Here is a 26,691-nt window from a genome sequence, read left to right as displayed (position 1 = left end):
TGCCGTCGACTCGGCCATTTTGCATTAATATTGCAGCCACACGTAGGCGAGCCGAAGATTTATACAATTTTCAGCAGCCCCAGGTCTCAAAACGCTCCAGACCTGCTATCAAAATCAACTTGAAGTGCCGCCGCAAGTAAGTAAAGCGATCGGAAATGGCCCGCTATACGCAACGTCCGGAAAACGCCCTAAAAAGGGCTAATGGTGAGTGCTGAAAATTTTCCATGCGGTGTCTGAAGAGAAACTTTCGTCTTCGCGAATCGTGTGCTCTCTTAACTCGACGCCGCTCTCTTCGTCACAGAGTTCATTGAAGTGGGAAAGCCGCTTAGGGCGCTGGACACGCTGCAGGAAGTTTTCCGGAACAAGCGATGGAACTATGCCTACTCGGAGACGGTCATCGAACCGCTCATGTTCAAGTACCTGTACCTCTGCGTGGAACTCAAGAAGTCGCACATCGCCAAGGAGGGACTATTCCAGTACCGGAACATGTTCCAGCTGGTGAACGTGAACTCTCTGGAAAATGTAATCCGCGGCTACCTGAAAATGGCCGAAGAGCACACAGAGGCTGCCCAAGCCCAGTCCTCGGCGGCCGTTGCTGTTCTGGAGCTGGATGACCTGGACAACATTGCCACGCCAGAGAGCATCCTAATGAGCGCAGTGTGTGGCGAGGACGCACAGGACCGCTCCGACCGCACTATTCTGCTCCCGTGGGTCAAGTTCCTGTGGGAGTCCTACTGCCAGTGTCTAGAGCTGCTGCGCGTAAACACGCATTGCGAGGCGCTGTACCACGATATCGCTCGCATGGCCTTCCAGTTCTGCCTTAAGTACAACCGCAAGAGCGAGTTTCGCCGCTTGTGCGACAAGCTGCGCAAACACTTGGAGGACATTTGCAAGAGCAGCAACCAGACCACCGGTGTCTCGATCAACAAGGTGGAAACGCAGCAGCTCTGCTTGGACACCAGGTTGTACCTTCTTGACTCGGCCATCCAGATGGAGCTGTGGCAAGAGGCCTACAAGGCAATCGAGGATATCCATGGCCTGATGGCTCTGTCCAAGAAGACACCCGTGCCCAAAACCATGGCCAACTACTACCAAAAATTAGCCATGGTCTTTAGCAAGGCCGGCAACCAGTTGTTCCACGCTGCAGCGCTGCTGAAGCTCTTCCAGCTGACGCGCGAGCTGAAGAAGAACCTGACGAAGGACGACTTGCAGCGTATGGCTGCCCACGTTCTCCTGGCCACTCTTTCTATTCCGTTGCCTTCGGCCCATCCAGAGTTCGACAGGTTTATTGAGGCGGACAAGAGCCCCCTGGAGAAGGCGCAGAAGTTGGCCGTGCTTTTGGGCCTGCCCCAGCCACCTACTCGCGTCTCCCTTATTCGTGAAGTGGTAAGTATCACGCAATATAGTAATGACTTATGACTAATTCATAAACACAGGTGCGCTTGAATGTTCCTCAACTCGTATCTGAGGACTTTCGCAATCTATACAACTGGTTGGAGGTGGATTTCAACCCACTGAATCTGTGCAAGCGCATTCAGTCTATCGTGGACTTCATTGAGAACGGGCCCGAAAACGCTCTGCTCACTCCTTACATTCAATCGCTGAAGGACGTGACTATAATGCGTCTGATTCGTCAGATCTCTCAGGTTTATGAGAGTATTAAGTTCCAGCGTCTCTTGCAGCTGGCCAGTTTTTGCAACATTTTTGAATTGGAAAAACTGCTGGTCGAGTCCGTGCGTCACAATGACATGCAGATTCGTATTGACCACCAGAAGAACAGTATCTATTTCGGCACTGATCTGACCGAGAGTCAACGCGAGTACCGCCCCGACGGACCCGCTTTGCAATCGATGCCCTCGGAACAGATCCGCTCTCAGTTGGTTAATATGTCTACTGTTCTGACACGGGCAGTTTCAATCGTCTACCCGAACCGTGAACGTGACCAGCGGGCCAAGCTCCGCAACCAGATGGTAAACCATTACCATGAGATCAAGGATCGCGAGCACCAGCGTATTCTTCAGCGACAGAAGATCATCGAGGACAGAAAGGAGTACATCGAGAAGCAGAATAATGCTCGTGAAGAGGAAGAGGCGCGGCGTCAGGAGGAGGAATCGCGGAAGGCCAAACTGGCCGAACAGAAGCGCCTCGAGCAGGAGCAAGAAGAAAGAGAGCGCAAGCGCCATCAGAACGAAATCCAAGCCATCCGGGAGAAGAGTCTCAAGGAGAAGGTTCAGCAAATCTCGCAGACGGCTCATGGTAAGAAGATGCTTTCCAAGCTGGATGAGGAAGGCATTAAGAAGTTGGACGCCGAGCAGATCGCCAAGCGGGAAAGCGAGGAACTTCAGCGCGAGGCCAAGGAACTGCAGTCGAAACTCAAATCGCAAGAGAAGAAAATCGACTACTTCGAACGCGCCAAGCGCCTGGAGGAGATACCGCTTTTCGAAAAATACTTGGCCGAAAAGCAGGTTAAGGACAAGGAGTTCTGGGAAGCAACCGAGAAGACACGCATCGAGAATGCCATTGCCGAACGGAAGGATGCCGTCGCCCAGCAGGAGCGTCTCAAGCGCATGTATCCGGACCGGGATGAATTCCTTGAGGCCCTTAAAAAAGAACGTGCCTCCCTCTACGTCGAAAAGCTCAAAAAGTTTGAGGCTGCTCTGGAGGCAGAGCGCAAAAAGCGCTTAGCCGACCGCATTATTCGACGCCGCGAGGAGCGCCGACAGGCCTTCCTTCGCGAGAAAGAGGAGGAGCGTCTTCGCAAGGAGGAAGAGATTCGCTTGGCACAGGCTGCCGAAGAGCGCGCCGCAGCAGAAGCCCGCCGTTTGGAGCGTGAGGCTGAGGACGAAAAGCGTCGTGCCCAATACGAAAAGCAGCGTGCCAAGGAGGAGGAAGCTGAGCGTAAAATCAAGGAAGATCGAGACCGCCTGTCCAGGGAGTTGGCCTCGGAGCGCGAACGCACTGAAAAGGACCGTGACACATGGCGTCCTCGAGGCGGTGACCGTCCAAGCGCATCTAACGGCGGATCCAGCGAGTGGCGTCGTGCTGCACCTGCGGCCAGTGAACGCAACGACCGTGGTGGCGAGCGTATCGAGCGCGGAGGAGAACGGATCGAGCGCGGTGGAGAACGCCTCGAGCGTGGTGGAGAGCGCATTGAACGAGGCGGTGACCGTGACCGCAAGGACAACGAGGGAGCGGACTCCTCTTGGCGTGTGCGACGAGAGCCAGATTCACAGCGTGCAGCTGCTCCCAAAGACAGTGGCGCTCCGCAATCGCGCGATGACAAGTGGCGGCGTGGCGGAGAACGTGACCGCGATTTCCGCATTGATGGGGCTCGTCGCGACAGGGATGATGGGCCTCGGCGTGACCGTGACGATGGTCCTCGCCGGGATCGTGACGATGAGCGCGGTGGATTCCGCCGCGCCGACGGGGCGCGTCGTACCGACGAGCCTCAGCGGGAAACTGGAGGGAACTGGCGCGACGCTCCACGCCACGCTGATCGGGAAACCCGTCGCCCAGCTGAGAGGCGCGACCGAGATGTGCGCGAGACTCGTGGCGATCAACGCGGCTCTGCTCCTAAGGAGGCAGCCAGTGGCGGAGTAGGCGGAAACTGGCGTACTGCTCCTGCGACCCGTGAGGAAAAACCAGCAGCTAAGCGCGATCAAGCCCAGGAAAAGGGTAAGTAATCTCAGCAGCAAACCTAATTTCCATTCTTATCAATGCGTTACATCTTTCAGAGAACAAAGCTGGCGATGATGGCGAGTGGACCAGCGTTAAGCGTCGTTAATTTTTATTTTCATCATCGTATATACCCAGCATAATATTCTTAATAAGTTTTTATTTCATCCGACTTGTACTTTATTGGTGTAGAGCTCAGTCGGCCGGTATATTATATCTATCTATCCAAAGCTTGTGCCAGATAGTTAAAATTGAGATGGTTGTAGGACCGATACTAATTAAAGTACTTTCGAATAAAATAACTATGTTCTAAAAAATTGAAAAGTGAAATTGTCGAATGAGAACCTTGGGAATCAAAGAAATGAAAAGTGGTTATTATTGGTTTAATTCAAAAATTCTAATTCTTATTTATCAGATTTCAGGATGAACCAAGCTTCCCTTATACGTACAGTGATTTATAAACCAGTCCCTTTAAATTTATATTTCGACAGAGCTAAAACTACATTAAAATGTAGTTTGCAAACTAAACAAATGCGGGTTCTTCTATAGTTTTACAAAGTTCGTTCTTGGAAGCGTGGCTTTTTAACATTAGGTTTTTTAATTGCCCATAAATAAAAAATGCATTCAAAAGTATTGTAAATTGTATTATCACATACGCTTGACTTATTTTAAAAAAGTGACATCTTTCTTAGGTAAAACCATATTCGTTGGGAATAAATTCGAGTAAATTTAGAAAAGCTTTTATAGCAAGCAAAACAAAAATATTCTGCCTCTGAAAATTTGCCTCGATAATATGAGCCCGCGCCTTCTTCGCACACTCAACTAGTATTTTCTTGCGAACTTGGCACTAATGCCATGGCCTCGCGGATCCTCCGCGGTGCGCGCCCCTGGTCACACTGTCTGTGCCGCTGCCGCGAATCTCGGTCCACGTGAACAAATTTTGGACAATGTGCTATACGGTACTCATGAGATAAAGTGATTGCGGGTTGCTTTGGAGTGCAGTGACGTTGGCCCATCTTAAACCGCGGGTGATCGTGATCTTCGGGCGGAACAGAAAGACGCAGTTTGACTGCCGCAAGAAAAAGCCCTTTTGGGCACCGGACTTGTGTGCTTGTGTTAGTGCTGCAGACGCGGCGCTCAACATGTGAGGTTAAAGCAGACGGCGGCAAAAATCCGAACGAACAAGCGTTCGGCTGGGGAAGCCCTTTTTCGAGTGAAATAGGTGATCCGGAACCACAACGGAAGCTCAGAAGGTAATATTGCTAGGCGCGTGCCACAGATTGGACATCGCGAATGCGATAGCGAATCCGCTGAGCTTTGGGGAGAAAGGCTTTCGAAACCAAAGTGCCAAGGTGATAGGCAAGACCTGCGAAACGTATTCATTCAACTCGATTGCTTTTCGCCAAGGAGTGCAGTATCAAAAGCACATGGCGTGGCGGCATTTACACGCACACGCGCCCATCGTGGCTCACATACACATACACGTGGTTGGGGCAAACATGTGCTGTTGCTGCTACTGCTGCTTCTTCTTTCCGCCATCGTCGTTGTGTGGGCATGTTTGTTATTGTTGTCGTTGGCTAAAACTATTGTGTTTTGTGTTCCAGGTCCATGTGTAGGTGATGCAGAGGCGCTGAAGATTGATTAAAATCATTTACACCCGTCAATCGTATAGTAGAGGGTATGTGACTGCTTCAATTTTCGAAATGTTAATTTTACCATTTAGGAAATCTTGGTATCTAGTGTCAAAAAACACCTTTCGTGCAGGCTTTCAATATTGCGGCCACAGTATTTACATCAATATATTGTAGATGGAACTTAAATTTAAAACTATTCAACTAAACTATAATAGTTTTAAGCAACAACTATCAGGAAAATATAAACATAATTTTGAATATATCGACAACCTTTCCCAGCCCAAAGAAAAAATCTTTGTAATGCAAAACATGAAGTTAAATTGTGCAATTCATGACATAGTTTTAGAGAAATCTTGTTTAAATGATTAAGTTAAGTCATTTATGACACGTGTTAAGGCTTTCTAAAGCTACATTTTTATTCCGGTTTCGGTATTTATTTACATTGTAATTTAATTTTAATGTCAATGCCTATGTTTAATTTTTACCCTGATGATGTGTCTCTGGCGGAGCTCGACGTTGTGCAAGTGTTGCATGCTTGTTATGCATTTTGTTGAGGATTCTTTTGCGGTCCATAGTCAGCTTAGCGAGTTGTTCCTCCACCTTATCCATCATTTCGGTTTGCAGATGTATACATGATTGGACACTAACGCCTCTGATCGCAAGTTGGCCGATGTGAAAAGACAACTGAGCATTGGTACCAGTTAGGACAAAGAAGCCTGTTATGCCAAAAATCCTAATAGGCGGTTTGGGATTTCTAGCTAGCTCAGAAGGCTTGAAGCATTTGACTTTAACTTCATTCTCCAGGTTATTGAAAACTGGTCGTGGCAACAGCAAATCTGCACCGTGATCAGGTTCCTTTTCCATCGGAATTGGGGATTTTGAACAGAGTAGGTTTCGTGTCGGCAGGACAGAGTGGAAGTGCGACTTAATTTGTTCGCAAAATTTGGACATCAATGGCACGCTGGAGTTTGGAGTTTTATTGGCCCCTTTATTGGTGTTCCTTGGAACCAGTGCAATAAATTTATTGTCCTTATCATATCCGGATGAAGTGGTATTTTGGAATTGTTCCGCGTCAAAAGCCTTCTTTTTTATTTCCGACAAGAAGGTTTTCTTGTGACTAGTTAATCGAATTTTTTGCAGAGCATCACACAGCTGAATTTTCTTTTCGGATTCGTGGATTGACTGTTCCAAAGACGGAGTTTTTTCCTTCTCATTCTTTCCATCTAAAGTCGTCTGGGACATACCTATATCTTTTTTCTTTGAGTATGTTTCCTTTGAGCTAGTTGAATTAGTCGAACGAGAGATTGGGGGAATCGGTATAACTTCTATTATCCTGGGCCAATTCTTCTGACTTGCTTCCTTTGTGGCCCTTAGCCGGGACTCTGCAGCTTTGCGTTGACGCCTTGTGATCACTTTTTTTGGCATTTCGTTTTTTTTTTTTATTATTATTTGGTTAACGGGAAGTGATTTTGTAAACTTGATTTTTCAATATGTTACAATCATATGACGATTGTGGATTGATATCGAAAAGGCAACTATGATTGGTTTCGTTTTTAGGAGTTCCCTATTTAATCCGAGTTTATTTGTTTACAGTTACTTAACTTTTGACGCAAAATGGATTCACGAATGCTAAATGTGTTCCAAGGAGATACCTTTGAGGCAAATTATACCAAATACGAGTCTGAGCCGATATTCTGGTCATCTAATGATGAGTGAGTGATTGTCATCAGAAAAATGTACTAAAAACTAATGCAAACCCTTTCAGACTGCAACTGACAGATACACTGAGCGGCATCCTACCCATCGCGCCCACAGACGAATCACTGCTCAACCATAACCGGGAGGAAGATCTGCAAAACAGAAAGAATCTGGTAGGTTTTGGCTCGAGGGGCATACGAGCGAATCACATTTCAGTATTAATTCGATTAACTCTTTAAATAGCTGATTTACAACGACTTTCTGAAACAGGAGCTCAGCAACCATGATGCCAATGAGCTAAATGCCCAGGTCTATCGGTCCATCGCCGACAGCGGGGGCGAGATTGCCTATGAGCAGCAGCGCCAGATCAGCGCCATTGTGGAGTACGACAAAGAAGATATTAAAATCGACGGCCTTACGGAGGAGGAGGACATACAAAGCCAGTCCACATTTCGCACCCGCACAGACAGCTCTTCGATTGGTGACTATGAATCGCACTCTAGCGACTATGATGATGAATTTGACATTGTCAACGAAGAAAAAAGTCCAAGGCTGCAGGTTGTCCATAACAATATCGGCAACTTGCAGAGCTCCTGTGAGCGCAAGGGACGGACGCTCAGTACTAACACTATTATCTCCGAAGTAGACGCATTGGGGCTAAGTATTGATGTTAATAACTTTGACCTAGCTGATTTTATTACCAAAGACGATTTTGCTGAGAATTTAAACGCCTGTCGCAAAAAGGAATCTCTGCAAGCACAGGCGCAAATTAAATCTAATACTTTAGCAGATGTTCCCATACTTCTTAATCCACCGGTTGCCACAATTGTGGCAAAACCCGGGGTCCCATCCTCTAAACCTGGCGATTCTGATTATGACTCTGACTCGATTATCGACGTTGAAACTGTCGATGTACTCGATATGAATATGGCCAATATCTGGTCAATAGATAAGCCGGCAAAAATGGGCCAAACTCCCGATGAATTACGCTATGTGGACAATGTAAAGGCCGATCCCTCTTGGAGTCCGAGATCCGCAAAAAAGACCACACCTACTATCAAAGAGGTAAGTCCTATGACGACATACTAGTTAAGAAATTCTTTATAACAGTAACTGTCATACTCAAAACAGAATAAGCCGGAACAACTGGGGAACCATCAGCTCGCGGTCCCAGCATCAAACAAACCGAAGCATAAGAATATTTGCCTGGTGCCTAATAAAAAACAGTGCGATTTTCTTAAACGTAAGGTTGGTAGTCCCTCCTTGTCCAAGCTAACTAAGGCGACAACAAAAAAAGCGACTGAGTCTATGAGCAACAAGCAGCCGTCAGTAAAAAATACTCAATGCACGGGTCTCGGATTGGGTGGAAAAAACCTTTCGCTTCTGAAGCAGGAGAGGGACGCCGCATTATCGGTGTGTGCTGCAAAACCTATAGCACCTCCAACCCTTTCGACAACAACCCCGACTTTGACACCGCCAGCAAAGCGAAAGCTAAATCTAGAGGAATATAAACAGCGTCGTTGTGGCGGTGTGGGGGCTGTGTATCCTAAACCAACTCCGCCCAAGCAGGCGAAAATAGAGGTTGCCGCCAAACGCATTGCTCCTACCCCGGTTTCAAAACCAACACCTTCACCAAAAAAAGCGGAAATAGTCAATATTGTAAACAGCCTTAAATGTCCTCGCACAGAACAATCTTCTTTGCCCATGGATCCCATTACCATGGCCAAGAACAAGGTGCTGCGTATGCTAGAGATGAAACGTGCCCAACAGCTAAAAATAATCGATTCCCGCGTATCAGCCAAGGTGCCACGCGTAACCAAGCTGCCGCCACTTAAGGATATTGTAAAGGACACCTACTGCATGGAAACTGAGGATCCTGGCACAGAGATAGCGCCACTCAGCAACAAACTCCACCCGGACTATGAGGAGATTATAATAGTTTCAGCTAGTTGCAATACAGACATAACAATACCTCCCAATCAATTAAGCAAGGCCTCCCCTCGCTCTCTCTTAAAGTCATCAGTTTTGCTGTACAACATCTCAAACGGCCAGGATGCCAATAAGAACATGAGCAACTCCCTAATAGCCAGCATCCAAAGCGAGGTCGCCAGGCAAACGAGTAACACTACTCTCTCGACGATACAGTCCAACGCAACAAAAGTTATGTCTTCCGCTGATAAGAATTGTCAGCATGGCGAGGACATGGTCATCATGCACTTACCCAAGGATCGGGTGCGAAAAACTCTTGTGAGCATTGCAACCCAAACTGATCTGCAACCCGAATTTCCCCTATTGACGCTGCCCCCAAAGCGACAGTCTCGAGAGCGTACGCGTCGAAATTATCGCAGGCGACGGACACAAGGCTCGGGCTCAAATATGTCCACTTCTTCGAGTGACTTTTCCTCCGACTGCAGCAGCTTGGTGTCACACAGATCTCGCTCACAATACGATTCGATTGATCAGCTGCGTAACTTAGATGTAGCAGCCACGTGTGGGGGCAGTATTGGAAACGGCGGTTATTCTTCTCGTAGCACTCAACGCCATCGCAGCTCGGTGAGTTCTTCATCTTACTCAGAGAATGGACAGTACAGGCGCAGGCAGCGCCGCACGAGTTACAACAAGCGTAGATCTAGAAACCAAAAGCGGGGCAGTACTTCCTCGTCATGCTCGGGCTCCGAAAAAAGCGATCGCGAACGTAGCCGCAGCCCACACAGAAAATTGCGCCACTCGCGGTCCCGGTCGCGCTCAAAATCTGATACACGCTACCCTAACAACAACTCCTCCTCCAATAACAACAATCGGCGAGGATTTTTTGATCGTAACGTGTCGCAACCGGCCGTTGAAGAGCGGCGAATCGTCTACGTCGGTCGCATTGAGCAAGAAACCACCAAGGAAATTCTGCGTCGTAAATTTCTGCCCTATGGAAGCATTAAACAAATAACAATACACTACAAGGAAAATGGGTAGGAAAAGAAAGGCCGCAAAACTATTTAAAAAAGACATTTAACGCATTTTATTTTAGAATGAAGTATGGGTTCGTTACGTACGAAAGAGCGCAGGACGCATTCACGGCCATTGACACGAGTCATAGAGACTCGCAAATAAGCATGTATGACATAAGTTTTGGAGGAAGACGTGCCTTCTGTCGTTCATCTTACGCTGACTTGGGTGAGTTTTTTTTTACTTTTTACATAATTTTATGTACGATTTTATCTAATTTGTCTTTTATAGATAATGCTGGCATTAATAATTACAACTCGTATGTGTTTCCCAAGGAAGCACCAGCACCGAATGTAGTCGAGGACTCTTTCGAAGCTTTGTTGCTTCAGGTAAAAGCAAAGTTAAACGCGGGCAAGTCACCGGTAGGTTCATCTACGCTGGAGGCACCATCAGCTTCCGGTACTGTACTTCAGGGCCACAGTCAGATGTGACATTTTGGCAGAAACCGGCTTAATTTCGTATTTTTAATTTTTAATTTTTTTGAGAATTTGAAGTATGTTACAAGCATTCTACCACTATCCTTGCACAAGTGTAGACCAATTTCCGAAGTCTCTATCTATAAACCTGAGAAGCCTGATTACAATTCTTAATTTATCTTAAAATAGTTGACAGAGCTATACAATGCAAGCAATAAAAACATTGCAATGTACATTAGGATAATTGTAATTACCGTGAAGGAAACCTAACAACAAGAATTGAAAAGAAAATGAAATTGTGATAACCGCGTAATGCATACAAAGTCATTTAAAGCACGTAAGTTAAAAGAAGATCAATAGAAATAAACACACTCATAAAAGCTTTGTAATAATCTATTTATGTAACAACCAAACCAATGGGACTTAAAACAACCAGCCGCCACAACAATAATAACAACTCAAATTCATTAAAACTATAAAATGTGTATAAGAACGTTGTATTTTGAGAGAGAGCAAGGAACGCGCATGCAGCATGCGTCGGCCACGAATTAAACTGTTGATAACTAAACTTTGATATTAGTTTGTAAAGAGCATATTTTGTACGTACTTTTAATTTACTCCGTAATTTTTGAATAGCAATTACATCAAATACAGAAGCTCCACTAAAGCTATTATAAATACATCAAAATATAGTTTTGAAATTATTAGTTAGGCTTCTTTCTCTTTTCAAATTTTATTCCGTAATTTCTAACAAGCACTGACTGACAAGCCTGTGTATCACTGTTACGATTTATTTGGACTAAGCTAAAATTATAAATTTAAAATAATATAATTAGTTTTTGAAAACAATTTGCCAAACAAGATTTTGAAAATGAATAGTTTAAAAACTATGGCCGAAACGTTGTGTTTTTAGGAACAGCCATCTCTTGTTTTTTATATTCTTTTGTACTTTTGGATAATTTAATAAATCATTTTTAGTTCGAAAACAAACCGAAATAAAATCAAACATTTTTTATTAATTGAATGATTTAGTAAGATGATGTAATGTAAGTACGCTGGCAAGACAAGAGTATACGAAATTCTCCAGACTATCGATCAGATACATTTTAATCCAAACGGTATTTTTCAAAATGTGTCCTGCCTTTTTAAAATAAAAAGATTTGCCATTTGAGTTATAACTCTGGCCTGTTTGCCTGTTAATACCAGGTATTTTCATATTTCACGGCTATCGTTTTGACCATTTCATTGTGTTATTTCTGTGTTTTGAAATTCTGTACTTAATTTAAATTAAAATTTTTAAAAGCGTCCTTAAAATTGGGTGGATATTAAATCATTGATTATATCTAAGCAGCTTAGGAAAAAGGCATAAAAAATCCGGGAATCATTGCTTAAATCCCATGCCCAATTGAATAAATTCAAAAACGCATTTTTTTTAAGTAAGCCATGTCAGGTTAGACTATGACTGTGTAAACTAGAGCTGTTCTCTGCTGAACTAGCAGGTTTTGCCAAAAGTGGTGAAAACAAAGTCCTATAATGAGCTGTTTAACAAATTTATTTCAGTACTGTAAAATATAATTTTGCTGCAGAGATACAATAAGGCGAACAAACCGAAAAAATATGCAATTTGAAAAGTCTGAGGTGGCAATCAATCCGCATTTTTATCAAGAATTATTTAATACTTTTACTTTAACTTTCTTTCTCCTAAACCATCTTAGTTGTTGTGTTAGCATCCAAGAGCGCTTCGTCACTACGTGGACTACCACATAGTGATACAAAAATAATAATAATAATAGACTGATAAACGAGCTTGTACCTTGAACCAAGCGTGTTTTGTCAAAGTCTGTGCTCGTTCTAGTGTAATGATTCGTGACCGTTGTTTTGTTCAATTCGGGTGTTTGAATCTAACCGACTCGCTGCTGGGAGGGCTTCGCCTTTTATTCATTCTTAAATAGGTTCTTATCATCTAATTATATAATGCAGCGCTTGTAAGACGCCGCAGTCTGCGTTGATAAATGCAGCTGAGTTTTATTCTTAAATCTATGTTTGAGGACTATGACCGCGCTAATCACCTCCCGCGAGGTAATGTAATATCTCTTGACACTTCGGCAATAGGCCGCTGCAATCGTACTTATCTGTTGTTGCCACTTATGCTGTCCAGTGACATGTTTATTGCAGCCCATAATTAGAACATATTTATAGTTTGCCTACTTATCATGTCTAAACACATATTTAGACACAAAGTATATACTATACACAAAGTATATATTTTTGATTAGTCTGCACAGCCAAGTCGAAATAGCCATGTCTCTCTGTATATCTACGCAATCCAGTCTCTCAGTTTTAGCGCTATCTGCATGAAACTTTCCCAAAACTCAACATTTCATTGCAGATAGTATGCAACTCCGAGCTGGACTATTCCTATTCCATAGGATATCGCAGAAGAAATGGAAGACATGAAAGGGAGTCAGCATTGGCAAATCAAAGTTTTGTAATCCGGTGTACGCCAGTTTTTTATCATTAACTGTACTAGATCGGTGTATTTCTGTGAATTAATTCACAATTTCTAATACAAAAGGAAAATCAAGTGTCTATAATCTATTCGTCCCACTTATTTTGGTTGCTACATTCATTAGTTCACCTTAAACGACTCCTTGGAAGGCCTGTGACCTAATCCACAAGAATGGCCAATCCTCCTCTCTCAAAAGGAAAGTGAGTCAACATGCCTATGCATAAGTGTTTTTATGTAGATATACTGGCAATGAAACTGGGAAAAACAATAAACGTTTGAAGGAAACCAAGCGAAACAAGGCGCCAAAACAACACATATCAAATTTCGGCTTTATTATAAATCTTAATGCCGTGCCCAAATGGCGGTGGATTATTATTAAGTTTAAGTTATGATACGCTTTGGCACCTCGTACCAGGCACAATATTCCCAATTATTGTGACTCTAGGAAGATGTTTTTGTTCTGCTTCTGAGATTCAGTGCAGTTCAAATTCTTCTCTTATTAATATTCGTGTAGCTGTGCTTAATACGCTATAGTTTAGTTTAGCTTAATAGTTTTTTAAACTCAAAATTCACTTTCATTTGCTAAATAACGGGTAAAGGAAACTCCACTATAGGATTTCCTCTTGTTTTAACTTTCATTTACTAGTTGATCGTTATATCTCATCAGTTGTGCAAATTTATGGTATAAAGTTAAATTTGACAAAAAATTTATAATTCTTTACTTAACGTCCCGTCAAATGAAATAATCAATTTCTTATTGCCAAATTAATCATTTTTTCCAACTTTTCTTTTTCATTTTAATTTCTTTGTGATTAGTTTAAACTACATGGTTCGTATTTATTTTTATATTATTAATAAGACATTTGCTGTATACGGCGGACTCATTGGACGGGCAATGAGATTTTGAAAGAATTAATCCACTTCATCCACATCATTTCGGGGCCCTTGAGGCGAAGGGGATCAAAGTGGAGCCTTTAAGGGAATGGGAAGTCGTCATACTGCCAGTCTGATCCGGACACACGACCGGATGTCGGCTCATCTATCAGTCAGATGGATGGACACGGTAATTGTGAAACATGTGCGCAATCATTTTACGCTCAAGTGATGCGCCTTTTGACGCCTCGAAACGAGGGCTTTGTAAATAGTCATAATCGGAGCAAAAGTAAGCACATTAATATAGGTAGTGCACACAGCCAAATTGGCTAATTGGTGTTCATTCATAAGGCTCGCCGATTTTTCTTTCGTCCTGTGCCTCCATCGCTCTCCGCACGACTCGCACCTGCGCAGGATCTCCGGAAAGTGAGGGAGAGAAAGGAAGAGAGATGTTTGTTGCATGACAGAGCAGAGCGCCGCTTTATAAACAAAACAGTTTCAGTCCCAACTACGCGGTGGCTGAACGCGGTGGCTCGACGGCCAAGCAGTATAAGAAGGACTCGCTGGGCCGAAAACGTGAATAATTGACTACAGTGGCATTGCATTTCGCTGTGTGGGTGTTGTGACAATGTCCTTGTCCATGTACGTGTGCGTACATTCTGCCAGGAATCAAAGGAGCAACAGCAACATCTCACTACACCAACACAGGCTCATAACAGGCACACATACCTGTGCGGAGTAAGTCGCCTTCGCCTTGGTGGGGCGAGTGGGGCATGTTTGTGCCAGCACTTTGGACCACTGAAAGCGAGTCCAATTCAAATGAGCCGTGCATGCAGGTATGAGCAAAACCAACATCTCGACTGCGAGCCAAGCCAATCGATAAATTCAAAGGAAGCGAAGTGGTAACCTCTGGTGTCCTCCAGATAAGCGTTGCGAGGGTTCTCCCAACAGAGAAGCAGGTATTTCGGGGCTACTCTGTCGTGGTGTGTAGGTATGTACATGCATTTGTATGTAGATATATATATTTCTGTTCACTATTATTTTGCTGCCCCATCGAGCAGCTGGAGTGAAAGAACGGACTGGGAATGTCAATGAACCCTAGATGCCCATTTCATTCTTGTCGCATTGGATTGGCCGTCAATTTGATTTCCAAGGGTTTTGCGGTGTCTTCTGCCGTCCTGTTTGCGGTTACAAGCTACTAGCTACTTCAACAATGAGTTATCTATGCTAATGCGACACCAACTGACATTTCGATTTGGAATATGCAAAGCAGTTGGGCATATTAAGACGTCACCCGGCCTTTACTTACAATCTCTGGATATACACAAATTCGATGGTTCCGCACACACCATGGCAATATGAATCGCGGCTCCATCAAGTCGCTTCAACTTATAGATTTTTTCTCCACGTCAGGGCGTAATATGATGTCATCCGTTTTTTTTTAGAAACTGATTGGGCGGAGAAACGGGAAAATGTTGAAAACAAGGAGCTTGCAATCTCATGTCTGCAATGCATGACATAAACCTGTAACGGTAGGAGGATGTTTCTTTCTAAAATGTAATCAAAAGGAGCGCTGCTATTTGCTAGGATATAGTCCAATAATAAAACTGAAATTATTTTCATGTTCCGCATGGTTTGATTTTGTTCGATTTCTTTGATTGATGTTGATAAAAACGTTTTTTTTTGTAAAAGGAATTCATTATTGACGCAGCGTGCTTTTTAAAAATCGCACACGCACACGCATATTTACCACTTCAATGCCGTGAACAGGAATTGCTAAAAAATGTTAGTACCAACGTATCCAGGGGAAATCCGCATCGTAAATAAACTTTTTAAACTCAAATAAGCTTAACTTTCTTCAAAGCGCTAGTTATCAATAAATATTAATCTGTAATGGACGGCTAATAGTCGTGTTCCTTCTTGTGCCACAAAATTTGCATTAATTGTTTAAGTTCCCGAACTAACCCTAATAATAAATACCTTATGGTAACTTATTTTAATAATATTTACTTTATTAAACTTATTTAACTTGCATATTAACAAGAGAGAATGCTTAAGTCGAGTTCCCCGACTATCAGATACTCGTTGTTTCTCAGCTAGTGCAAACGCCAACGGGAATTTCATATTTTTTCTGGCATATCTAAAAGTTATTTCATCAAATCGATAGAAATTTACAAGACTAATAAACATAAGTAAAAGATCAGAATATTTTTTAATCGTGTGGGAAAAGACATCAAACCATTTTTTCGAAATTGTCATATTTTCGAAATATCTGTTTTGGGTGTCTTGTGGCAACATTACGTTTTTAGAAGCTGCGTGCTTAATCTCAACATTCTAGCTTTTATAGTTCCCGTGCATACGGACAGACGTGAGCAGGTCGAATCCAGTGTATCCTTCAGCTACTCGAATAACGGATATGAAAAAGTTTACATCATTTTTTTTCATATTTATTGTGCATATCAATAGGCGTCAGATAACCTCGACCAAAAACGAAACAAATCAAAAGCAGTACAAATGGAGTTCAGTCCTCCAAAAACCGATTCCAGTGGTCCAGTAGTCTTACAGCGCAATCAACATTGCCCAGAGATATGAGCAGAGCGCGTTTGTTGCGACTGCGGTTGCTGTAGCCCATCTGAGTCAACTGCTCCACCTGGCTCTGGTAACAGTGCTGGCAGTGTCCGTCACCACCGGATCGACGGTCCTTGCACTTGGTCTGTGTTGCAGTAGAAGTCATCACCTTCGATGAGCTTTTCTGCCTGCAATCGGCATTAGGGTCGCTCTGCTTAACAGAAGATCGTCCTTTATTTACACGTCTTGGCAGAGCGCATGTCCTCGGATTTCGGATGCGCGGCATGCGAAGCCATGGGTTTGGGAGCGGGTCCTTCACCTCGAGACCGCGCTGGGGGTTCGAGGACGTTTTAGCGCCTTGTGACGCCTGCTGAAAGGCCATGGCCACGTTGTCTTCGTAGGCCTGTAGCATGCAGTAGTTCAGTCGGCTCAAGACCTTGTACCCGCCAGGCACAAACTCCATGCGTGATATGTGGAGGTCGCGGCGGCGTCCCAGCTCTTGCTTAGCCGGGCTGAAAGCCAACGAAAGCATCTCCCGTAGGTTTTGGTCGCTGTTCAAGTAGTGGCGCATGGCCGCATTCTCATCGAGCAGACTCCGGATTCGCGGATCGGCCTGTAGAAGGCTTCTCAGCACATCGGGCTCTTGTTGCAGAAAGGCTATGTGGGCCGACTGCCACGATCTCATGAGGCGCTCGCTCGGCTTGGAACGCTTTGTAGCCGCGATCGGCGTCGGCGATGGAGAGTTTGCTGCTTCCGCCCGGCAAACCACGTGCACAGTGACGCCGGAGACGATTCCCCTACTGTCGATGGTCCCCTCGTCACTCAGCACCTGGCCCGCGAAGACCAGGATGATCCGAGAAATAGCCTGCTCAAAGCGCACTGCCACCAGGACGCGCAGATTCCGGATCAGTTCGTTCTGGCGCAGGGTGACGGTTTCAACGCGACCGCTACCCTTCGCGCAGATGTCTATGGACTCTTTGGTGCTCATCCTTTAGCGCTGTGGGCGATATGTAAATAGCTCCAGAGCCAAGAGTGTTTTCTACAGTAAGACTTGTATAAAATAAAAATGACATTCGCACCGGGAGTATTTGTATACGTCGACAGCTAGTCAGAATTTAATATATTCTGTGTGAAATGTCACATTCGCTTTTGAATACAAAAAGTTGATCAGTGGACGGCACTCTAAGATGATGTGACCATGTCCGTATGTCTTTTCTTGAAATATGGTAGGTGGGCGTGTCTAAAATGTTTTTGGCAATGGTTAATAGCCAAACTATATAAATATTAAAATATTTCTTAAAAGTGATAGCGTGACCGGTTTGGTCTGCATGCGAGTGATGGAGTGTATTTAAAAAGTAATTTTGTGTCACTAAGCATATATTAGATTTGTGATATGTTGCACACTAAATCTTCACTAGCTGCCGATCTGTCCGTTCGTCTATCTGTCCGCATGAGCGCAGAGATCTTGGAAACGATGAGAGCTAGACAACTGAGGCATGTAGCCTACTTCTTTCGCTCTTACACCTTATTACACATTACATCCTTCGTTTTTTTATTGCTTTGAATCTGATTACCAATGAAATCTAAACATAGATATTGAATTTAGTATCAAGTGTTTTCTAACCTTCCTTCCTCTCATCTAGTCTTCGAATCCGACTCCAAAGTAAATAACTGGAGGACCTACACGGCAACAACATCAGAAACCCACTTGATCCCATTTAAGCAAGAGCGAGCTTAGGGAGGCTGGCTGGAACCCATAATCGACTTCAATTGAATACATTAATGTAGCACCATGGGCGCCAATACATCGAGCAGATCCGACGCGAGTCTGCTCGCCGATGACGATGGTAAGTACAGAAAGGAGGTCTATTGACCCTTGACAATAAATATAATATTTTTTACAATGCCTACTACGCGCCGAGCAACATAACTTTTATTTTTTATTTATTTTTATTCAAACTGAATAGTTTAAACAAGTGCTGTCAAAATAAAATTGCCCACAAATTAAGTAAATTTTCTGAGAATGTGCGCTAAAATCGTCCAATAGTTTTTCACAATGGGATCGAAAAACGCAGTGGGCTTAGGGCTTAAACATCTAACGCTAAGTTTGGGGAGCACATACACCCGGGGCGAACCGGAGGCAATGGAGTTTGTAGACGATCTGTGCCTGGCGAGGATATTAGGACTCCTGGAACTGCCCGATCAGATTGCTATGATGCAGAGCTACGAGCGCTGTCGTCCTCTGCTGGGAAGTATATGGCGTCACCGACTGACCAGGATCTCTCTAAACCTGCTCGAGATACCCCTTCTCGGCGATGACTTCAGGTTCCTCTTGGCTAGCGCCTGCCAGCAGCTGCATGAGCTGAGGATCAGCTTCTTAGGCAGGGAGCACTTCCAGGCGCTCATCATGCATTGTTTTCCCAATTTGTGGCTTTTGCAAGTCGATGTTCTACCCCCGTTTTTCCTGTGCCCACGGCAAAGACTTCAGTTGATTCAGATTATCCCGAAATTCCATCCCGAGGACCACTCGCTCGCAATGGGCCACATGCTGTGCGTAAAATGCCAAAGCCTAATTCCGAGTTAGAAGCCATCGGGTGTGTGCAAATAAAAGTTCATATATATATTTGTTACGAATATTTATGCACTGTGGACGAATAGGCAACACACACTATTGCCTTAATACTCATATACACTTTCCCTATCTTACGTTCCAGTCAATTTTGACCATTTCCAAATACTCCGCGCCATAGGCAAGGGCAGTTTCGGAAAGGTAGGAGCAGTTTTTGGTAATTTTAAAGAAAAAACCTCGCCTTCACAAGATATTTTTGCAGGTGTGCATTGTCCAAAAGCGGGATACCGGCATCCTGTACGCGATGAAATATGTAAGTCGGTCCGCCTGCGAAATGCGCGGAGCTCTTGGTGGCGTCATCAAGGAGGTGGAACTGCTATCGTCGTTGGAGCACCCGTTTCTCGTCAATTTGTGGTTCTCTTTTCAGGGTAAGTCTTCACAGGCACAATTCTCGAGCATATGAACACGATCGAGTATCCATCCAAGCGTTCCAAAGGAATGCGAGGATTCCAACATTGTTGGATGTAGTTACTCGTAGAGTAAAAGGGTATACTAGATTCGTTGAAAAATAAGTAACAGGCAAAAGAAAGAGTTTCCGGCTATATAAAGTATATATATTCTTGATCAGAATCAATGGCCGAGTCGGCCTGGCCCCGTCCGTCCGTATGTACGTCGAGATCCCAGGAACTATATAAGCCAGAAGATTGAGATTAAGCATATATGTAGATCCTAGATCTTACATAAACGCATCGCAAACCGCCCAAAACTGCCGAGCCCACTCTTCAAAAATGTTTTGAAATTTTTTTATTTTTGTATTAGTATTGTGCACTTCCATCGATTTGCCATCAACCGCCCAAAACTACCCCATATATTGCAAAAAATATTGAAATTTCTCGTTCACACTTCGAACTGAGTAACGGGTATCTGATAGTCGGGGAACTCGACTATAGCATTCTCTCTTGTTTTCTTACACTATAGATTCTTGAAAATTTCTTATTGACATATTTATTGGAATTGTAAGAGCTTCAGATTATAGCGAAGCGTATGCGCTCAAAACAGTAATGTTTCACCTGTAAACGAAAATAAACCGTTATACTCTGTGTAACGGGTATAGAAACGCCAACATTGTTGTGTTCCTTTGAAACCCCAAGGAGGAAATAACAAAATAATTGTTCTTTAGGGAGCCAGCTGTGTTCTACATCGTGCCCCCAACGTACATATTTCCATATTCAAGTCAAGAACAAATTTATGAAAGTAGGTAGATGGTGCTACCTTCGCCAAGGCTGCTCCAGCTTAGCGGCTCCTAGCTTTTATTTAAAGCACCGCTCTCGCCTGATTCTGCTATCTGTCTTTTACTGATTGTCAATCAATCAAAATGCAAATTAACTTACAGCATTTCTTTTGAAGCCCGGCCACAGAGCACTCATACCCCCCAATCCTCCTGCTTCTTACAGATGAGGAGGATTTGTTTATGGTCTGCGACCTGTTGACTGGAGGGGACTTAAGATATCATTTACAGAACCGAGTGAGTTTCCCCATGACAACTCCCCCACCTCTACATCCTTGTGTACGTACTCCCCATTCCATTCCTAGGTGGAATTCTCCGAGCAAAGTGTGGCCTTATTAGTGTGCGAGCTCGGCAGTGCATTGGAGTACCTGCAGGCGAATCGAGTAGTTCACAGGGACATCAAGCCCGACAACATTTTATTGGACGATGCGGGTAAGTCTGTGCAGAGTGGACAAAAACCAGGCAACTGGAAGCGCTGGAGCAGATGATATGATGCCTGAAAAGTGGGCAAATTTTAGTATTTACAAACTACTTTCGGAATAATTTGTAACCTTTGGAAATTAATTAGATCATTCTGTCATGGCTACTTAATCCCTTTCCAAATATTAGTTTTAAATGTACAAAACTCTTTCGACCGAGATACATTAATATGTACATCATTTATAGGACATGCTCATTTGACTGATTTTAATATTGCAACGCGTTTGCAAAAAAATGCCTTGGCCTGCAGTATGTCGGGGACCAAGCCCTACATGGCTCCCGAGGTGTTTCTGTGTGCCCTGGACGAAGTGGGTGAGAAATTGATCTATTACTATATATTACATATATAAGATCGACGAGTATTGTACATGTATCAATGCAATGAACATTTTTAAAAAAGAACATCATAGTTACACTTTTGCACAATCATAGTATGACACCTTTTGGCATAATTGTGTATTTCGGCTTATTCATAATAAAAAAAAGGTCAGTCTTCGACTAGCTCTTGTCGAACGCGGATGTAAAATCTTCTATTCTCTCTGAGAACATTTTGGTGTACATTAAATATTTTCTGTTTTCTTCTTTAATTGTGATATTCGCAAAAAACTACAATCAAACGTTCAAGTGATGCAATTGGCGATGCTGAAGCATCTGCCGTTGAAAAAATGCGTACTAAAAGGAATAAACCACTAGTGGAGCGCCAGAACGAACGGGGCTCCAAGCAATTTACAAATTATTTTCGTCCACTACAAACTTTAGACGATGATAATGATGATAAACCTATTGAAACGGACACACTTGATGAAATAATAATCAAACCACCTCCTATAACATTAATTAAACAAAATACAAAATTTGTACACGAGCTAATGGCTAAAATTAAAACTGATGATTACTTTATTAAAACCATCTCAATTGGAATTAAAATATTTTTACCAAATATGGACTGTTTCAATGCAGCTTGTAACCAACTCAAGGAACATAACTGTGAGTTCTACACGTACGATACTAGATCAAACAAGCCATACAAAGCCATTTTATCCGGGCTGGATAAACTACCAATTGAAACTGTCAAATCCATGCTACAAAACCTAGGATTACAATGCACCGAAGTCAAAATTGTGGAAAAGAAAACTAAGTCTGATCATGAATTATTACTGTACATTGTTTATTTCGTAAACAAAAGTATCACAGTAAAGGAACTGCGCAAAAACTTTATGTATGTCAACCACACTAAAGTACGCTGGGAGTATAAAGTGAAATTGCAGAATAAAATTACTCAATGCTACAATTGCCAACTATTTGGACATGGATCAAATAATTGTTCAGTTAAAACATCATGTGCCCATTGTGCTGGATCACACCAGACTGCCGTATGTATGGACGTAAACAACAAAAAATGCGCTAACTGTAAAGGCGACCATCCATCGACAGAACTGACATGCCCATGCCGAATTTCTTATCTCAATTTACTTTCCAAACGCTCATCACAACGCATTGGAAGAAATAACTTGGAAGCTCATGGAATGAGGAATTCTAAGCAACACATCGCTCCATCTGCTCTCTTTGGAAATCAACCCCAGATCTCATTGCCTACTCAAACTAAGAGAGTGCAACAACTCAACTTTGGTAGCTATAGTAATGCACTCACCAATATTCATACTTTGCCTAATCCCAAAGCAAATATCACAAATGAAACTAATCTCTTTTCATGTGAAGAGATAAATTCTCTTTTGTCTGAATTAATAACAAGACTTAATGAATGCTCCAATAAGGGAGAGCAATTTCAAGTAATTTCTCAGTTAGCGATTAAGTATGTTTACACAAACAAATAATTTTATTGATAATTTGAATATTATGGCATGGAATGCTCGTGCCGTTAGAAACAAACGTATAGAACTGATCAAGTTCTTAGAAAATAATCACATTCACATAGCACTTATAAATGAAACGTGGCTGACTCATAGTGACCGTTTTAATATACCCGAATACACTATATACAGAAATGACAGGAAGGAAAGTAGGGGAGGCGGCGTTGCCATTGCAGTTAGTAACACATTGATACATGAACAAATACCCTGCATTAAAAGTCATGTTATTGAAAATGTAGGTATACAAATCAACACTGACTCTAATTCCAGTCTAAAAATTTACTCTATTTACTTTGCTGGAAATACTTCAAAATGTATTCCTAGTTCATGTGATTTATCTTGGGACCATAATCATTTAAAAAGTTTGTATAGATCTGATCTCCTTAAGATCTCACAAATAAATGGAAATTTTCTAATTTGCGGGGACTTCAACTCGCGCCACAGAGCATGGAAGTGTACCCGAGCCAATGGTTGGGGCAAAATTCTCAATGAACTTTCAGATCTGGGAAAATTCAGTATTTTGTACCCTACGCAACCCACATATATTCCGCATAACCATAAAGCAAAAGCATCAACATTGGACCTATGCCTCACTAATATCCCTAACCAGCTGGCTAATCCAGCAGTAATGCAAGAGCTTTCCTCTGATCACCTACCAGTGGTTATTAAATACTCTACAAATTTTATGCGCAATGTAAAAACATATCCGATTTTGGGAAGGGCAAATTGGGCGCTTTTTAAGAGAATTATAAATGAAAGGCTGATGGTTGAAGAGGTGGTTGTCAACTGCTCACAGATATCGACTTTGGATATTGATAATTTAATCGGCTCTTTCACTAGAGTAATCAATTATGCCTTTCTTAAAGCAGTCCCTCATAAACCTATACATCACTCCAAGCTTACACTCCCTGTACATATAACTGAATTATTTAAAACAAGAAATATTATCCAAAGACAATGGTTTAGGTCACGTCATCCATTATTAAAATCAAGATGTGATCATTTAAATTACATCATACGAAAAGAGCTTTTCATATATAATAATGCAAAATGGAACAATAAACTTCAAAAGCTGGATAAATGCAGCAAACCCTTTTGGAATATAACCAAAGCAATTAAAAAAAGAAAACAAATTGTTCCGTGTCTAAGTAAAGCTGATGAAATATACGCTTCTGGAAAAGAAAAAGCGAATATTCTTGCTGATGTCTTTCAACTGAAGCATAATCTGACACATTCATATTCAAACCAAAATACAATTGACCAAGTCAAAATATCTTTACAATCTATAGCTGAAACCCCAAACAACATCGCAGAAATTTGTAGAGTCACTTATCCAGAGGTTTTTTCAATTGTAAAAGCTCTCCATACTAGAAAATCTCCTGGAATTGATGGAATACCTAATATATCCTTGAAAAACCTTCCTACAAGCGCCATTAATCATATTGTTAACATTGCCAATCACTGTCTTCAGGCAGGCTATTTCCCACGGGATTGGAAGATAGCAAAAATAGTTCCAATTCTCAAACCAGGAAAACCTCCTGATAACCCTGAAAGCTACCGACCAATAAGCCTATTAAGCGGATTGTCCAAGATTCTGGAAAAATTAATTAAATTGAGATTGGTGAAATTTTTGGACATACACAACACACTACCAACGGTACAGTATGGTTTTAGAAATGGTCTAAATACCATACTGCCGACCTTAAAACTAAGAAATTATATTAAAGAAAGTATCCAATCCAAACAATCTGTAGGGCTGGTTACACTTGATATTGAGGCTGCATTTGATACTGTATGGCATGACGGACTGCTGCACAAACTAAAGATGATTGGAACTCCCATATACCTCATTAAAATAGTTCAAAATTTTTTGACACATCGATACTTTAGCGTTAATTTGAACAGTAGTCAATCTGCTAGACGAATTTTAAATGCAGGTGTGCCACAGGGTTCTGTCTTAGGGCCTACATTGTTTAATATTTTTACACACGATATTCCACAAGCTACAAACTGTGTACTTTCACTGTTTGCTGACGACGCCGCTGTCTACAGTGCTGGTTTCTCGTACAGCGAGATAAATCAATCCATGCAGAGTTACTTAAATGAATTAGACATATATTACAAAAAATGGAAAATTAAAATTAACCCTAATAAAACGAATGCTATATTTTTTACAAAAAGAAGGAAACCTCGTTATCTTCCTGATAGACAGTTGCGAATACTAGACTCTCCAATACAATGGGTTGACAACATTCGATATTTGGGTATAATTTTTGATAAAAAACTAACATTTAAATACCACATCAACAACACAATTATGAAAGTTAATAAAATTATTTGCACACTGTACCCTCTAATAAATCGTAAATCTAAATTATCAATATCCAATAAGATCATAATTTTTAAAACAATTTTTAATCCAATATTAATGTATGGGTCACCTGTTTGGGGTAGATGTGCTCAAACTCATATCAAAAAACTTCAAATATGCCAAAACAAGCTGTTAAAATTAATAATGAACTTACCTTATTACACAAACACTAAGTACCTACATATAAAAGCAGGTGTACAAAAAGTTCAACAAAAAATACAATATTAACAATCTTTTGTTTCAAGTCTTAGTTTTTAAGTTAGTTGTAAGTCAATTAAGGTTTTTCTTCTCCCTTGTTTTCCTTAATAAATAATAAATATTGTTACACAAAAAACTAAAAACAGGTCAACTAGACATAATTAATAAATATTTCAGATGAAAGCCTTAGCTAAACACTGTAAATACCTAATTATACCATTAGCTTTAATGAAATGTACATATATATATAAGGGATAAAGCACAAATAAATTAATTAAATTAATTAATAAAAAAAGGTCTTTTGCTCGGATGGGCTGACTGGGATGGATGATTGGAGAAGATGCTATTATTTTGATTCTATATATTTTGATCAGAAATACTTTTCGAGTTGGTCTTTTTATCGTACTTCTTGCTCATTACCATCAATAAGACAACATCAGTGACCATCGCCTGGCCAAATTCCAAGGCTATCATCGCTTATAGAGTACTCTTTTGTCTCCATATAATTTCAGCTGGCTATAGCTATCCGGTGGACTGGTGGTCACTTGGAGTCGTCGCCTACGAAATGCGGGGAAACATCCGACCCTTCGTTGTGCACTCGAACACCCCACTAGCGGAGATCAAGAATATATTGAACACCCCCGTGCACTATCCGCGCTACTGGAGCAGCAACTTCGTCGATCTGCTGCAGAGGGTGGGTTGGATCGCACTGTTTTAACACACTAACACACACTTTATGACTATTGTAGTTACTTTCCACCTATCCGGGTGCTAGGATCAGTACAAGGCAGGAGCTGCATCAAACGCCCATGTTGCGCAACATTGACTTCCAGAGGGTGCTCGAGAAGAAGATCAAACCCATCTATAAACCTCCCGAAGACCACCTCAACTGTGATCCTTGCCTAGAACTGGAGGAAATGATTGTAGAATCGCGGCCCTTGCATAAAAAGAAGAAGCGCCTGGCCAAGCAGAGGTCAGCACAACGCGACAGCGATCCAGAGACTGCACTGGTCAAAGAGTTCATCGTTTACAACCGCTACAAGGAGTTGAAGCGCAAAGCCATGGAACAAAAGGAAAACGACTGGCAGCGCGAACTGGAACTGGCCATGGCCAACTCCATCGTGAACAGCTTGGCCCCCATCCAAGAGAAACCCGCCGCCTGCGTTGTGCACGACGGCGACTGTGCGACCGCATCATCCGCAGTCGCCCAGTTAAAGGGCGAGAGTATTGAGTTCATTGATCGCACTCCTTCACCGCAGATTAAAGAATCGGCTGGCAGCAGACTTGACATGCCGCAGAGTCCGTTTCAAAAATAAAACCTAGGACGCGGTTGATAAGCAACAGGTTTCAAACTGCACAAGAACCAGACCCACTTGCGCAACGATGACTTGTCAGCCATCCATCCATAAAGACCAGAACCTATTTTTCGAACTCCTGTAAACTTCATTTTGTGTACATGCGCATATTATATACAGAACTATGACATTTTATAACTTTTAAATAAAATAGGTCTAAGCTACCTTTGTACATATTAGATTTAA

At 42.4% G+C, this 26,691-nt stretch overlaps 5 protein-coding genes across 10 annotated transcripts, besides 4 other annotated features; 3 read left to right on the top strand and 2 right to left on the bottom strand.

Moving 5' to 3' along the window:
• The first annotated feature begins 7 nt into the window (after positions 1 to 7).
• eIF3a (eukaryotic translation initiation factor 3 subunit a) lies at positions 8 to 4,105 on the top strand. Of its 2 annotated transcripts, none has more exons than NM_168999.3 (4): positions 8 to 204; positions 302 to 1,386; positions 1,437 to 3,675; positions 3,735 to 4,105. In NM_168999.3, exons 1-4 carry the CDS (start codon positions 156 to 158, stop codon positions 3,782 to 3,784), a joined length of 3,423 nt encoding a protein of 1,140 aa, NP_730838.3. In that variant the 5' UTR covers positions 8 to 155; the 3' UTR covers positions 3,785 to 4,105. The 2 variants fall into 2 exon arrangements, with proteins under 2 accessions (NP_730838.3, NP_649470.2); NM_141213.4 differs by having other exon boundaries at positions 3,735 to 3,986.
• Positions 4,106 to 4,567: 462 nt separating this feature from the next.
• Positions 4,568 to 11,420, top strand: srl (spargel). Of its 3 annotated transcripts, NM_141212.4 has the most exons (8): positions 4,568 to 4,928; positions 5,280 to 5,353; positions 6,903 to 7,021; positions 7,075 to 7,180; positions 7,251 to 8,072; positions 8,139 to 9,970; positions 10,030 to 10,175; positions 10,239 to 11,015. In NM_141212.4, the coding sequence occupies exons 3-8, from the start codon at positions 6,924 to 6,926 to the stop codon at positions 10,436 to 10,438; spliced, it is 3,204 nt and encodes a 1,067-aa protein (NP_649469.2). In that variant the 5' UTR covers positions 4,568 to 4,928; positions 5,280 to 5,353; positions 6,903 to 6,923; the 3' UTR covers positions 10,439 to 11,015. The 3 variants fall into 3 exon arrangements, with proteins under 3 accessions (NP_649469.2, NP_730835.2, NP_730836.3); NM_168996.5 differs by lacking the exon at positions 5,280 to 5,353 and having other exon boundaries at positions 10,239 to 11,420; NM_168997.5 differs by lacking the exon at positions 5,280 to 5,353 and having other exon boundaries at positions 7,278 to 8,072.
• Positions 5,703 to 6,873, bottom strand: CG31525 (uncharacterized protein). Its single transcript, NM_168998.3, has one exon. It carries the CDS (start codon positions 6,732 to 6,734, stop codon positions 5,784 to 5,786), a length of 951 nt encoding a protein of 316 aa, NP_730837.1. The 5' UTR covers positions 6,735 to 6,873; the 3' UTR covers positions 5,703 to 5,783.
• An 883-nt stretch (positions 11,421 to 12,303) lies between the features above and the next one.
• Positions 12,304 to 12,659: a mobile genetic element.
• A 1,665-nt stretch (positions 12,660 to 14,324) lies between these two features.
• On the top strand, positions 14,325 to 26,676 carry CG32944 (uncharacterized protein). 3 transcript variants are annotated; one of them, NM_001300228.1, is made up of 10 exons: positions 14,325 to 14,796; positions 14,867 to 15,337; positions 18,017 to 18,220; positions 19,088 to 19,143; positions 19,205 to 19,370; positions 20,397 to 20,467; positions 20,536 to 20,662; positions 20,897 to 21,022; positions 25,663 to 25,844; positions 25,900 to 26,676. In NM_001300228.1, the coding sequence occupies exons 3-10, from the start codon at positions 18,166 to 18,168 to the stop codon at positions 26,464 to 26,466; spliced, it is 1,350 nt and encodes a 449-aa protein (NP_001287157.1). In that variant the 5' UTR covers positions 14,325 to 14,796; positions 14,867 to 15,337; positions 18,017 to 18,165; the 3' UTR covers positions 26,467 to 26,676. The 3 variants fall into 3 exon arrangements, with proteins under 3 accessions (NP_001287157.1, NP_001036666.2, NP_788574.3); NM_001043201.5 differs by lacking the exon at positions 14,867 to 15,337; NM_176397.5 differs by lacking the exons at positions 14,325 to 14,796; positions 14,867 to 15,337; positions 18,017 to 18,220 and adding an exon at positions 18,430 to 18,952.
• Positions 15,842 to 16,174: a mobile genetic element.
• On the bottom strand, positions 16,238 to 17,465 carry CG31528 (uncharacterized protein). The gene has a single exon (NM_168995.2). It carries the CDS (start codon positions 17,359 to 17,361, stop codon positions 16,327 to 16,329), a length of 1,035 nt encoding a protein of 344 aa, NP_730833.1. The 5' UTR covers positions 17,362 to 17,465; the 3' UTR covers positions 16,238 to 16,326.
• Positions 19,493 to 19,903: a mobile genetic element.
• Positions 21,199 to 25,430: a mobile genetic element.
• Positions 26,677 to 26,691: the final 15 nt, after the last annotated feature.

This window comes from Drosophila melanogaster, chromosome 3R (genome assembly GCF_000001215.4).
Source record: "Drosophila melanogaster chromosome 3R".
Lineage (NCBI taxonomy): Eukaryota > Metazoa > Arthropoda > Insecta > Diptera > Drosophilidae > Drosophila > Drosophila melanogaster.
The sequence above is the reverse complement of the archived record's forward strand: the minus strand, read 5'-3'. Positions and strand labels throughout refer to the sequence as shown.

Coding starts and splice junctions, on each gene's coding strand:
- eIF3a (NM_168999.3), top strand. CDS start 156: ATGGCCCGCTATACGCAACGTCCGGAAAACGCCCTAAAAAGGGCTAAT. Junction 205..301: donor CGCCCTAAAAAGGGCTAATG/GTGAGTGCTGAA, acceptor TCTTCGTCACAG/AGTTCATTGAAGTGGGAAAG. Junction 1,387..1,436: donor TCTCCCTTATTCGTGAAGTG/GTAAGTATCACG, acceptor TCATAAACACAG/GTGCGCTTGAATGTTCCTCA.
- CG31525 (NM_168998.3), bottom strand. CDS start 6,734: ATGCCAAAAAAAGTGATCACAAGGCGTCAACGCAAAGCTGCAGAGTCC.
- srl (NM_168996.5), top strand. CDS start 6,924: ATGGATTCACGAATGCTAAATGTGTTCCAAGGAGATACCTTTGAGGCA. Junction 7,022..7,074: donor TTCTGGTCATCTAATGATGA/GTGAGTGATTGT, acceptor AAACCCTTTCAG/ACTGCAACTGACAGATACAC. Junction 9,971..10,029: donor ATACACTACAAGGAAAATGG/GTAGGAAAAGAA, acceptor ATTTTATTTTAG/AATGAAGTATGGGTTCGTTA.
- CG31528 (NM_168995.2), bottom strand. CDS start 17,361: ATGAGCACCAAAGAGTCCATAGACATCTGCGCGAAGGGTAGCGGTCGC.
- CG32944 (NM_176397.5), top strand. CDS start 18,517: ATGGAGTTTGTAGACGATCTGTGCCTGGCGAGGATATTAGGACTCCTG. Junction 18,953..19,087: donor ATGCCAAAGCCTAATTCCGA/GTTAGAAGCCAT, acceptor CTTACGTTCCAG/TCAATTTTGACCATTTCCAA. Junction 21,023..25,662: donor GTGTGCCCTGGACGAAGTGG/GTGAGAAATTGA, acceptor ATATAATTTCAG/CTGGCTATAGCTATCCGGTG.